Source organism: Dinoponera quadriceps, unplaced genomic scaffold (assembly GCF_001313825.1).
Source record: "Dinoponera quadriceps isolate SergipeBrazil2010 unplaced genomic scaffold, ASM131382v1 scaffold4026, whole genome shotgun sequence".
Lineage (NCBI taxonomy): Eukaryota > Metazoa > Arthropoda > Insecta > Hymenoptera > Formicidae > Dinoponera > Dinoponera quadriceps.
The window spans coordinates 113889-126816 of record NW_014558538.1 but is presented as its reverse complement, the minus strand read 5'-3'; the positions used below and the strand labels follow the sequence as shown (position 1 = coordinate 126816).

At 46.2% G+C, this 12928-nt stretch overlaps 1 protein-coding gene across 2 annotated transcripts in view; it reads left to right on the top strand.

The window, feature by feature from the left end:
- Positions 1-12928, top strand: part of LOC106749914 (breast cancer anti-estrogen resistance protein 1) — a 43828-nt gene that overhangs the window by 10822 nt on the left and 20078 nt on the right. For both annotated transcript variants that reach the window (XM_014629859.1, XM_014629858.1), the window contains exon 2: positions 11954-12103. In XM_014629859.1, the coding sequence (XP_014485345.1) occupies positions 11954-12103 (150 nt within the window). The remainder of the gene's footprint in view (positions 1-11953; positions 12104-12928) is intronic.

Genomic DNA, 12928 nt, shown 5'->3' with positions numbered 1-12928 from the left:
GCAGAAAAGAATCTGATCGATATCGAGCGTGAATGCCGCGCGCGCGCGGCTGATTGGAATATTAACGACGGACGAGCGGATGAGCGTGAAAGAACGGGCGGGATTATCCACCGGCGGCCGAGCGCGACCGAGCGACCTTTTCTTACTCCGCAGAATAGCAGCGGCGTCACCGTAATTCACACGAAATTAAGCGAAGTCTCGGCTATCTCTGCGCGAGCGTCCGAAACTCAATTTCGCGGGAAGATACACGGCGCGCATTCGTCTCCCGGCCGAGATTCGAGAAGAGAAACGGGAAGCAGACTCCGTGGTTGCCGCCCGCACTTTGAAACCGGAGATCGTCCGGACGTGGGAGCACGTTACTTCGATTAACAACGGTCCGCCATTGCGGTCCTTCTGCATGATGAGGATCAGGACTCTCCACGAAAGTGAGAGAGAAAGAGAGAGAGAGTTCAGAATTTTAAACAGACCGCTCGTTTGTTTTTCCACTTCTCGTAGTCGCTTGTGCGCGCTCGCGGGAAAGCAGGCGCGCGCTCGTCAGCAGACGCGTCGTGAAGCAACGAATTACGCGTGGAAAATTTGTGGGAAGCCGTAGGAAATTCAGTCCGCTGGAACCAATTAACGTTCAGCTCTCTTTCTCTCTCTCTCTCCCTCTCTCATTCATTAAGCTCTTTGAACTTGGCATATTTTCATCGTGTGGGATCTTCTTCGAAGGTCTTCCATTTCATTTATTGCGTCTCGTTACTTTGCGAGAGGCACACGCGGGCGATCGCGCAGTTTTGCCGCCACGTCGCGTTTCAGGCAACATGTGTAACGAGCCAGCGCGCGCAAACGCGAACACACGATACATCGATACCATCGAGGAGGTTAAAGACCAGGAGGAGACGAAATTGATACGAGCCGTTTGGCACCGTGTCGAGTTACCGTAGGCATGCGGACGACGACGGGATAAAAACAACGCCGGATAGGCGACAGCGATCTCGGCGGAGATAAAAAGCCAACGGAAGTGGCGCGGGATCGATAAGGCCGGATCGGTGCATCGCATCGCCGTGGGTGGAGCGGGAGGAAGAAGAGGATCGCGCAGAGTATCCCCGACAACAAATCTTATGAATGCGATCCTTATGCTCCTTCGGATGTGACGGCCGACAGGCAGCGTCGGATCTCTGCGATCCGCCGGCAGTGAGATTTTAATGGAGCATCGATCTTGATTTTACACTCGACGTCTCAGGATCGACGTGTTCCGATCGGCAATCCGCGTCCTCGCGGCGGGGAATATCGCTAATCTAATCCGCTCGCATCCCTTCCTCCGCTTTTTTATCACGAAGGACGGAACGTCCTCGCAACAATAGAAGCAATTAGCTCCGTGTTGACCGTTTCGGGATATATGTACAGCTTTTTTATCTAATTTATGAAAAAGAAAATAAGGTGTGCTACCAGCGTTTTTGATGCGATTGTAGAAAAATATATTTTCTGGATAAGAATCGCTCGAGATTATCCGTACACATACAATACACACTAAGCTCTCTCGGAACGCAAAAGGTTAAAATATACCATGTGCATATGTTATATTCACGCATTGTATCCCAGCACTCACACGGAATTCCCATGCATTTTAACGACACCCCCTCATCCCCCTCGCGCTCCCCCTCTACGATCTTTATGCGGACGAATGTTGGGCGCCATCGATAATTTGAGGGAGGACCACGTTTGCGACGCAAACAAAAGGTAACGCGGAATATGCATCCGGTATGCACCACGGTGGGGTTCTCATTTCCTGCACGGTTATTTGCAAATGTCGACGATCGTTCAATGAGAGGATACATTTGATATACATGACGGAGTGAAAATGTACCGGGGGGGGGGGAGGAGGAAGGGAAACGCGAATATTTGCCGTCACGACGCGATACGATCTATCAAAAAAAAAGGGGGGGGGCAGCGGATAAAAGACATTTCATCCCCGAACGGGATTACATGTCTGTCTAGTATATAGATATTGTTTATAACCATGATACATGCCGTTCTTGTAACGGGTAAATTGGATATCGGATAGAGAGACAGAGTCTCCGAATTCGATACGTGAGAGGGACGGGCAAAAACCATCATGGAATTTAAAAAGAGGAGTGATTTTTCAAGAGGGTTTTATGCACGTACGAGAATGCATCGTGTTAAACGAGAACAAAGCCGTAACGTAGTGCGTAGTCGCATTTCATATACGTGGAGATGGTGAATGGATCAAGTTGGTCGAAAATGCCCATTCCTGCCCGGGCGCCACGTGCGAACCAAATGTTACGTCCTGCCACTCACTGGTGCTCAACTTTTAGCCGGCCCCTAGGGCTAGTTGTCATTCATGATTTCATCTCGACGATCGCGAGAAAACCTCAAACGCGACAGCGGAACGTCGTCGATGGCGACACGTGTTGGGTAAAATGAAGATGAAGAGTGAGCAAGGGTTCACGTGTGTCGTCGCTGAAATAAAATCAGTGGCGAGGAATTGAACGCGCAGTTTCTTAAGTACGTTCGTGCCTTAACTGTCGATTCTCAACACGTTTACTTGCCGACAAGTTGGTTTCCGCTGGTAGCGTAAAAGTTTAGCCGATGATTGAATTACCAGTGATAAATAAGTGAATTTCAAGACACGCGAACGCGCGAGTATCGTTTATTTCGTTTCGTTGGCTCTCTATCGACGGTGCAACCGATTTTCCAAACGCTGTTATACTGGATTTGGCTTCCAGGTTGGAACTGTGATTTTCGTGGGTTTGTAACGAGCCCACCAAAAGAGAGCATCTCTACCCGGAAGTTAAATTCAGCATTTCTCCACGTCGCGAACTTGGTTAGGTGATGTGAGTGGAGCGCATGCATGAGTGTTCAGAGTGAGAGAGATTTTTGCGATAAAATAAAGTTTAGAAGTAGAGATAATTGCGTTGGGGGTAAGATCTAATTAGCGAAAGGAGAAATTGAGGAAACTATGATTGTATAATTAAAATATACAGTAAAAAATATATTAAATTTAACATTTCACATATTCCAAACAGTCCACACAAATTTTTATATTAATTTAACACGAAGTGAATATGCTGAAACACAAATATTTTGTCAAAAATTAACACAAAATTATAATATTCATAATATGTTAATCGATACTGATATATAAAATGTGTTATTTTAAGACTTATATATGTTGAATATCGACTCAACCAAACACATATTGAGGTAACATAAAAACAATATGTCAAATTAACATATGGATATATTAAAAATTTTAACAAGGACCGATTTTAACACAAATACAAATGTTTTTTTTTTTTACTGTGTAAGCAAAAATTTAACAAACGAAAACCAACGGAAATGTACAAGAATTAAAAAGAAATTTTTAAGAGAGATGCGATATAGAGTGGAAATAAAAATTTATAGTATCAGAATATGGAGAAATAAGTGTGTGATAAGGTCATAATTGTAAATCAAGTCTCCTTCTTGACTGAAAGCTGAAGGAATAAATATATACATATATATATTTCTCCATATCGCGAAAGTTTCGAAGATCAATCGATTATACTTTATCCGTAACTTAATGAAACACGATAGTATTACAGTGCCGGTGAGATCGTCACCGGCATTCGACGTGTTATCTATTTTTAACCGCGGACTGAACAATACGATGCGATTTGAACCGCCGATGCGGAGTGCCGGCATTGCTGATGCGATTCGAAACACGTACATACACTGGATTCAGCATCCTCTTAATCGCATTACGACGCGCATCTCTCCTGTATCTGTAACTGAAAATGGAAGAAACGAATTTTGCCCATTTTTTTTTTCTTATATTCGCTCCCAAGCGTGCGGCGTTTATACTTGTACACGGGACGTGAATCAAACAAAAGGACCGGCGACACTCTAACGCGGCTCTTGCAAATTGATTCGGGTGCAGAAACTGGTCTCGTAAACTTGGGCCGGCGTTTCACAGACCGGATGCTCTTAATGATCGGCAATTTCAACGTACGTTACGTGAGAGAACAAGTTTCGTTGGTCTCGCGTGTGCGTGCGAAACAGTCGGCATCGGCTTCGGCCGTATTAATAACGCCGTGACCGATCGATAGAAATTCATTTAAAAGAGAAAAATGGTAGGAAACTTCTAAAGTCGATCGTGTGGAAATTAAACTTCTTTACGGAGTAATATCCGCGTCAGCCGCTTGTAGTAGTTTCTCGTGAAAATATTTCGATTATCGCGAGAGTAAGAAGAGACCCCGCGCGCGCTTCTCTCGTTTGCGAACGTCTCGAGTTCTCACGAGGCTCGCCTTAACACGCCTGTCGATATATCGTAATTAAATTTCATCGCTCATCGCGGGTCCGTCCTCCGGGGATTTATCTCAGCCTATGAATATTTACTCGCCGCGAGGTATTCCCGACGATTCGTAATTTAATCGCGACGCGAAGATGTTCTCAAGGGAACATTGACATTGCTTGCTCTCCCATTATCTCTCTCGCTTTCTCGCATTGACTGCTAAATATTTCATTTCCTCAAACGCCACGGGCGCGCGCGCTCGATGCACCCTCGTTTAAAAAGCGAGCACGAAAAGGTACGCGGCGGAAGGACCTGGAACCTTTTATTATCTCGGTAGGGGGAGGACGAGCGTAGGCACAGACGAAGCGAGAGGGCTCCTGATTATCCATTCGTCCTGAAGGGCCTTCACGTTTCCGACATCGGCCGAACTCTTCCTCCATCGTGTTCCGCGCAGCATGCACATACACATAAGCCTATGTATATTTATGAGATATCAGTCGAACGAATTGGACGCCGTGGCACCTAATCACGTCTAACGTCCACTTGCCGCGGGATCTAAGGGGCCTCCAACGGCATCGCCTCATTTTCCCTTTTTCGAAACTCCCCTCGTCGCCGAGGAAGGATCGACTTAAAATTCCGGTAGCATATCTATACTTGAAATTAAAGTCGCGATTATCTTATACATCAAACCAATATTTATACATCTGCGAGCGGGTTGGAGCAAATACGTGTAATAATAATTTAAACATCGAACGACAGCATTAATTAAACGAACTTCGCGGTTGCGAGGATGCGTAGGTATGTCGCCGTGAAGAAATCGCCATGAAGAGAGTCGCCCGGCAAAACCGTCAGACGCGACAGCCGTAATTCTGCCAATGTCATAAATTTAAATTACACGAGAATTTATGCATGACGCCATCGTCGATAGCCGTATCGATCACGGCGCGGTAGTCTCGTTAAACGCTCTCGCAGCGGCTGTAATTATTGGCGCAGCTCGATCCGCTCTTTCATTATCGACGAAAAGTGGCGCCCGCCCGAAGGCACGGCTATCTTCAAACTTTGTACGAGCTAGTAATTGCATCTTCAAGCAAACCTCTCGGTTCTAGAATCTGTCTTCAGCTTGAAGGGCTTATGATAGTATTTAGTGGATTACAGATAATAATATTTTATAAAACTACTAGTCTAAAGGTCCATAAGAAACGCAAGGTAACTTGAACATTGTAATGTTGAGCTTATACATGAACGTAATCTTAACGATGGGGCAATTACGTTTATCTTTGAAAAGAAAACCATAAAAAGATACTATTATAACAGTAGAGCTGCTTTTTGCTAAATATGTCTACAAATTGTTTTGCTTGTCAAAAATAAAGAGAGAGAAGGTAATGTGTGATCTATAAGCCGATCTTTTTCTGTTGGGACGTACTTTGAAATATTTATAATATTGAACATACCAGAGAATATATATACACATTTCGACGAGATTGCGGTCACGTACACGGATTAAAGTTGCATCGATAAGCTTGGTAACATAGAAGATGAGTCACCGAGGATGTCAAGAATGCAGTGTAAGCGACTTGTGGAACGCTTCTCCCGAAGGAGAAGCCAAACGCGAAGATGACACTTCCACATGAAATTATTGCCGCTTCCGGCCGACGGACGGACTTCCGTCAAAGATATTAGTCATGAGAGGTTAGTGGTCGCTCTTCATCAATCGCTCAATTTGTACGCGGCTTCACGGCACTCTTGAATCTCTCTCATCAACTACGAATTAGTCATGACCAAGCTATTGTTAATTAAGAACACGTGCCATTGTTGCATAACCGACGGTTTCCGGGTAAATCGGTATCGTCATGCCCCAAATAGTTATCTGCATTTTGTGAATCTGAACTCTACCGGAGATACATTGCAGCGGGCTGGTTTTACGGCTCATATTTCTTCCCGTTTCAACGATGCGCGACGTCTAACATATTTTATTTTTAATATTTATCCGATAAAGTGCGGCCATGTAATTATGTTCAGCTCTCTAAATTTCACTTGACCGAATTTCGAGAGAACGTCTTCACATTTTTGTATATTTAGTACGATATGCACACAGAATACCTTGGAATCTCCAATTGCAGTGTCATAACGAGTCTAACAAAAGGATTCCGAAAATTGAAGCGACATCAGACGGAAAAATTCCACTTCCTCTTGTACTTCGAGTTCGTTGTTGGACAGGAACAAAGACTTATTGAAGTTTATTTGCACGGCATCGTGTCGTTTTCTCAGCTTGCTGCCGCTCACAAAGCGAACTCTGTCTTTTGCTCGCGATACTCCAAATAAATAGCGCGATACCAAGAGATCAGATGTCGCTGCCTGTTGGCACCTTGCGAGTCTTATCTTGCGTGTGATAACGCTCATATCTGTAATCCAAAAGACCATGCAAATGCTCCCAGGTTCCCTTCTGCTTCGTTTTTCGCGGCTCCGCCGAGCGATTTAGACCTGAATTTCTTATACGCAGTAAAACATTTTGTTAAATGTAAAACATTTTATACGTGTGTAACAAAATTTTTGTGTTAATTTAACGCAAGGTGAATGTATTAAAGTAATGACACGAATACTGTGTTAAATGTAAACACAAAAATTATAATACTTTGACACTATTTGTAAGCAAATTTTATGTAAAAATAACATATATCGAAAATATATAACTCTAAAACTACATAATCTTTAAACATATATTTATATATAAATTATATTATTTTAGTACAAAGAATGTTGAATATCAATACAATGCAAAATCTTTAAATAACAATCAAATTAATTAATTACGTTAACACATGCTGCGTTGAGAATTCAACATAAAATTGTCAACAAGAATCGATTTTAACACAGGAACAAAATGTTTTTTATACTGTAGCGCAAATTTGGGCATTTTCTCTCTACTTATTAACAACTCTTTAACTATAAAAAAAAATTGCCCCATCCTGTGTATCACAGCCGATATTGTCTCGGTGGTTTATTCATATCGCATCACGTTGAGAGCACGTTACGTCGTCGACGAACTCGCATGCGATGTTTGTGAAACATCGGTTGAGCGAACGGTTAGTAACGCGTCGCTTGCTGAGATTGTTCGTTGGCGATTGATCCGCCAATCAAGCAATTTGTTCGCCCTACCGGGCTCGTCCGATATTATTATTGCTTTCATCGAATCATCGCGTGACCGTTTCGTTCATTCTCGCCATTGGACTTCGCAGTCAGACACATTCAGGAACGCTCTCTCGATGGCAACCCAGGACTGTGTGTATGTCGCGCGGACACACGTGAGGAAGCGTATATTTTCATGGAAACATATTATGTAGCGTGACCTCACGTTTCGCGATCATTCCGGGCCACTGGATCTCGATGTTATCGCGTGTCGTCGCCGGTGCATCCGAACCGGCACTTTTCCGAAAACGGCAGATAAGCGGAGGGAAATGTACGGCGCAGACCTCGCACCCTACGACGCAGGATAAGATCAATTCACGGGGCTTCCGTCGCCGCCCGCTGGCCGGGAATTGAATTATGCAAATGCATCCATGGCCTACGTTCATTCACGTGCCGAAATTCTCGGGGACGGTATCTTCTCTCTCTCTCTCTCTCTCTCCCGATGTAATCACGAGCGTTAGCTCTTATCACGACGCGAATAGCGCCGGAAGACGATGCTGAGTCCTTTGAATTATTCCGCGATCCTTACCGCAGGCCGCGGGATATCGATCCCGAGGTTCGTTCGTTTGCATCCTATCTGGGCGTCGTCTCGCGTTGTTACACGCTCTATGCACTCGTGAATGGCATTCGCGTTATTTTCACACGCGCCCGCTCGTCGTCGGACACGGAGGCGCGCGGGCGGCTCGCCTGCGTCGCGACGTGCTGCTGTAATTGTCGCGCACGCGAGTTCCTCGTTAATCAATCGTTTCCGTCGGCGCGGGAACCACCCCGTCGCCGACCTGAAAGAAAGAACGAACGACCTCCCGCCGTTTTAATACAGCCACGCGACGTGTGCAGCCTTTCATTTTCCAGATGCCGACCCCCCTCGACTCAGTCGGGCCTCATTCGACCGTCGATTGTAATTACTTGCGGCGTTTCTCGATCGAGAATGTCTTTCTGTACCATTCGAGCACGAACAAGGTTGTCACCAGTTTGTTCGTCTACTCGGAAATCGGCAAAGTGAGATCTCGGAGTAGAAAGTCTTTCAATTACCGTTGCATTTTGCATACTAGACTAGCAAAATGCATTCGCTATTCATTTTTTAACAAAAGCAAAATTTCAACAGTTGCTTCTTCACTTTAAAAGTATATTTGGTGTTTTTCAATGACTTTTCCCCTGAGTTCATTATTTATCGGTTACATATTTCGCCGTATTGGGGTTTTGTCTTTCGACCGGAGAGGTGGCAACCCTAGGCATGTCGGAAAATGCATCCCTTCCACAGTGCCATCGTTCGAGTCTTCGACGATGACGCGGATCAATCGCTGTCTCTTGCCTCTATAATAATAAAAATCCTACTGTTCCTCGCGCGAATTTGGATCTTTTTATTGAAGTGGATGTTACACATATACAATTAAATCGTATTATTCGCGCTTGGCTCGCTCCGAGGAAACGTTAACCCCAAGCGTTACACGCGAGTAACGCTTGTAGACCCCTCGTAGTACGTGCCATCGTTTATAAGCCTACTTGTAATTGGATTACGGACTTACGGACACCCGTACACTCCGACGTAAAAGTTCAAAGTCAGACCGGGGTCGCACACGGGTCGCACACGTTAAATGCGAAAGTGCGCGCTCGCGATAAGGTCGCGTTCGCGTCCGCTCGTAATAACGATGACGTCGGAAACGCGCTCGGTGGCGCATTTTCTCATACAGTCGGGGAACACATTAACCCACATTGTCGGGCGCGATAACAGTAACACCGACGATAAAAACCGAGAGAGAGGGGGAGAGTCCACGTAAACGTGTAACGTTTTGCCTCCTGGAACGGCACGTGTCTACAAAAGCCGGCGGCTCTCTAACCCTCCGCGAAACACGCTCCGCCGGACGCGGTATTTATATAAGGCTACTTACCTCTCTCGAGCAGCACGTGTTCGTCTCACGTCGTGTGCAGGGCACGAGAGGGTGGGTGGGGAGAGAGAAAAGGGTGGCGCATGCATACACCGTTGGATATCCCCTGTAATTTAAATTTCAAAACAGACCACCGCCGAGAAGCGCTTCGGAAAATTCGACGTGCCGCGTGAAGGGCGATCGATGAGTTTCCGTCCGTGCCATCGTTTACGCCCTTTGTATAATCATCCCATTTCTTTCTCTTTCCCTTTTTCCCCCTTTTTAATACGGGATAACGTATATTTTCACGGTCAAAAAACGAGGGAGGGGGGAAATGTGAATCGACGTTAAAAAGGCGAGAAATAAGTATAAAGTACCGATTGTAACTCGACCGAGTTTCGATCCTCTCAGTTCGGTCGGTTTCGCTCGGATAGACGCGATTATCCTTATCAATGGGATTATGCAGAGAAAGCAACGCGAACAGCGGAGCGTGCCCCTCCCTCGATAAAACGGCTCGATGAATCGAGTTACTCATACGTGAATTATCGAGCGATCGTTCCTGAGAGGGCCGGGGTTTTAACCCGTCCGACAGATGGAGCGAGGCTGGGAAAGATGCGTGACGAAAACAATTAATCGCATTTCTCACGCTGCGCTCCGAAATAACTTCGTTAAGTCCTTACGTCAGCTGCGAAAAGCACTCAGCGTCACTTCCGATAACAATTTGCGTCCCCATCTGAATGCATCTGTGTGCATCGGTAAATAAATCGCGAAGCGCCAAGGCGAAGGGTATTTTCTGCGGAAAAAACAACACCGAACGGCTCGACAGGGAGGGACTCAATGTGGGACTCTTCGATCGCTTCGCCTTCGACGGCCGCAACTGTACCTGAGGAACCTGTCAGTGAAAGGGTCGTAAGTGTATGTACCTGCGCGTCTGGCTTAACGTTCGGGACAGACGAGCGTCCTTTTATGGCAGCGAGTTGCATTCTTGATGGACTCGCAAGGTTCACACAGCGACCTGACCGCTCCGAAAATAGCATCGATCCGACCTGTCCACTCAGTACAATGAACTTGAAACGTCGATACAAATAGAAGAAGAGACACGGGGGGGGAGGTGTGAGGATACAAGTTTGTCCCGGCTCTCGAGACCGGAGAGACCGAATCGTACTGTCGGTTCGCTTACCGGTGAGCAAGCAGTTCCACCTTGAAAATCCGACGCGACGCGTGGGCGATTCCTCCTTTCTCGAAACTCCCCCTCGAGACAGGACGGCGTCTCCGTCATCGCTTAAACGCGATCCGACGTGTCGTGTTGGTGAAACAAACGAAGTACGAAGCTTGGAGCTCGATTTTCCACGCTGCTTTCGTGGAAGCACGGGCAATTATATTTAGCGACGCGCGACACCGCGTAATTATCGCGAGCGGCGCATTAAATTCCGAGCCGCGGCGCCGCCGCTGTCGCCGGAACTCCGCCGAAGATCGCGCGTATGACATCACTGTTTGCCAACGGCGATGGAGGCGCGAGATAAAAAGGAAAGGAGAGAAAAAAAGAGAGAGGAGAGTGGGGAATAAAAGTGCGTGTAAAGGGAACGGTCGTCATCGCCGCCGCGTCGACGGAGGCGCTTCAATTGAACTCACTTGAGAGGGTGGATACGGGGCCGGCCGCAGCTTCCTCGTAAAACGCATCTATCGTATGCTGCACTTCGGGACGTGGTGGACGTTTAAGTGATCGTTACGTCTCCTCCCGGCGGAACGGCAGAAGAGACGTCGGCTCCGTCCGTCCGTTCGCCGTATCTCGAAATAGACGCGACAGATGGACGAGGGATGGCGCGACGCGTGGTGCTAGGAGATTTTATGGATTTAAATTGGCCAAAGGGCGGCGAGCTGCATCGCTGCTGCTACTATTGCTGCGTACCCAATTGGCGCGCGCGTGGAAACCGGCTCATTGACTTTTCGAATGAAACCAATTGCTCCTGCGGCACCGATACACGATCCGTCGTCTGTCCGTGTTGCTGTGTGTGTCTGTGCGTCGCACATCCGTTGCGGAAAGTGCCGGGCTAATTTATGTGGCTCGGGGTAAATCTATCGGAATAAAATAGGAGATGTAGCACTCTCTAAACTTTTCGGAGCGAAATCTCCACACAGAATGAGGGAAAATTCACTCACGGCGGTCGTGAAAATACAGCCGCTCGGAATAGCAAGGAGGGGGGAGGGAGGGAGTTCAATCAATTAAAATGAATTCATCCCTCTCAATGGTAGAATCCATTAAGTTCACTCTTGAATCCGAAAGCGCAAACCATAGTTTTGTCTGGAAAGAACAGAGAGAAATTCTCTTTCTCAGGGCTCTCAAACTGTCAGATCGATATAATTTTCCGAAGGCCATAAAACGGCCTTATTGACACTCCTCTTTTAAAGAGAATAACAATAACTTCATTAAAATAATGATGATAATAATAATGATATCCCGCGAAGTATTAGCTTACCCATTGTTACTCCTCTTTCAGAGACTAACATATTAACTTCATTAAAGTAATAATAATAATGATATCTCGCGGAGTATTCGTTTACCCATTTGTGCGCAGAGTACCAGCGTCGCGCTAATCTCGTGATTTTTTTGCTTACTCTGTTACAGCAAAAGTGCGTGAAAGCGCGAGCTCTGTATGACAATATCGCCGAGGCGCCCGACGAGTTAGCTTTCCGCAAGGGCGACGTGCTCACCGTGCTGGAGCAGAACACCGCCGGTCTCGAAGGATGGTGGCTGTGCGCTCTGCGAGGACGACAGGTAATTAATTATTTTTAATCGTTCCTGTAAACCACAAAGTCCCGATGAGAAACGCGCGCGCGGCTCCACGGCTGTGCCGCTTGTGCGAGAGAGCGGCTCGCCTAAGAACGTCATACTGCTCGTGCGCGTCTCACGTGACGCGCGCAAGAGTCGATGCACCGAAGCGGCTCGGAGAATTTCCGAGGGATAACGAGGCGAGCGTTATTATCACGGAAATGGGACTAACGATCGTGCACCGTCAGCATCGTAGTTGCCTTCGATCTAGGAGTCTCATCTATATGATATACCCAGGCACTATAAAAAAAAAAGTATATATATACATATTATTAACTAGACATTCCCTTTTCTTCGTTTTTGTTTTCAACAAGGCGTCGTGCTTGCCCATCTATAATTCATAAAACGCGTTTGCTCGTGATAAACGAAGCAGTTGCCCACCTCTTGGAAATTATTTATGAATGTACCGATATAAATCTATTAAGTGGTCTGGAAAGTTCGCGCCACTTCTTCCGATAGCACGGCTTGATTGCCTCTTTAACCGAGTGGAAAATGTTCGGTTTATCTCGGGCGGATGTATTCGTCCGCCGTGTACTTTGTAAGTGTCACTTCCGTGCGAGAGAATGCGACTGCGCCTGTTCTCGAGGTAAACAAATTAATAGAAAATACCAGAGTTTAATCTCACCAATCTCACGTTGGCCACCGTTGGAAATCTCTTGAACAACTTAGTATAGGAGAAAGGGTGTAAATGTGGAACGATTTTAAATATTAAAGGAAAATTGAACGAATAATCGTCAATAATGTTAGTACATACATCTGAAAATATTTACT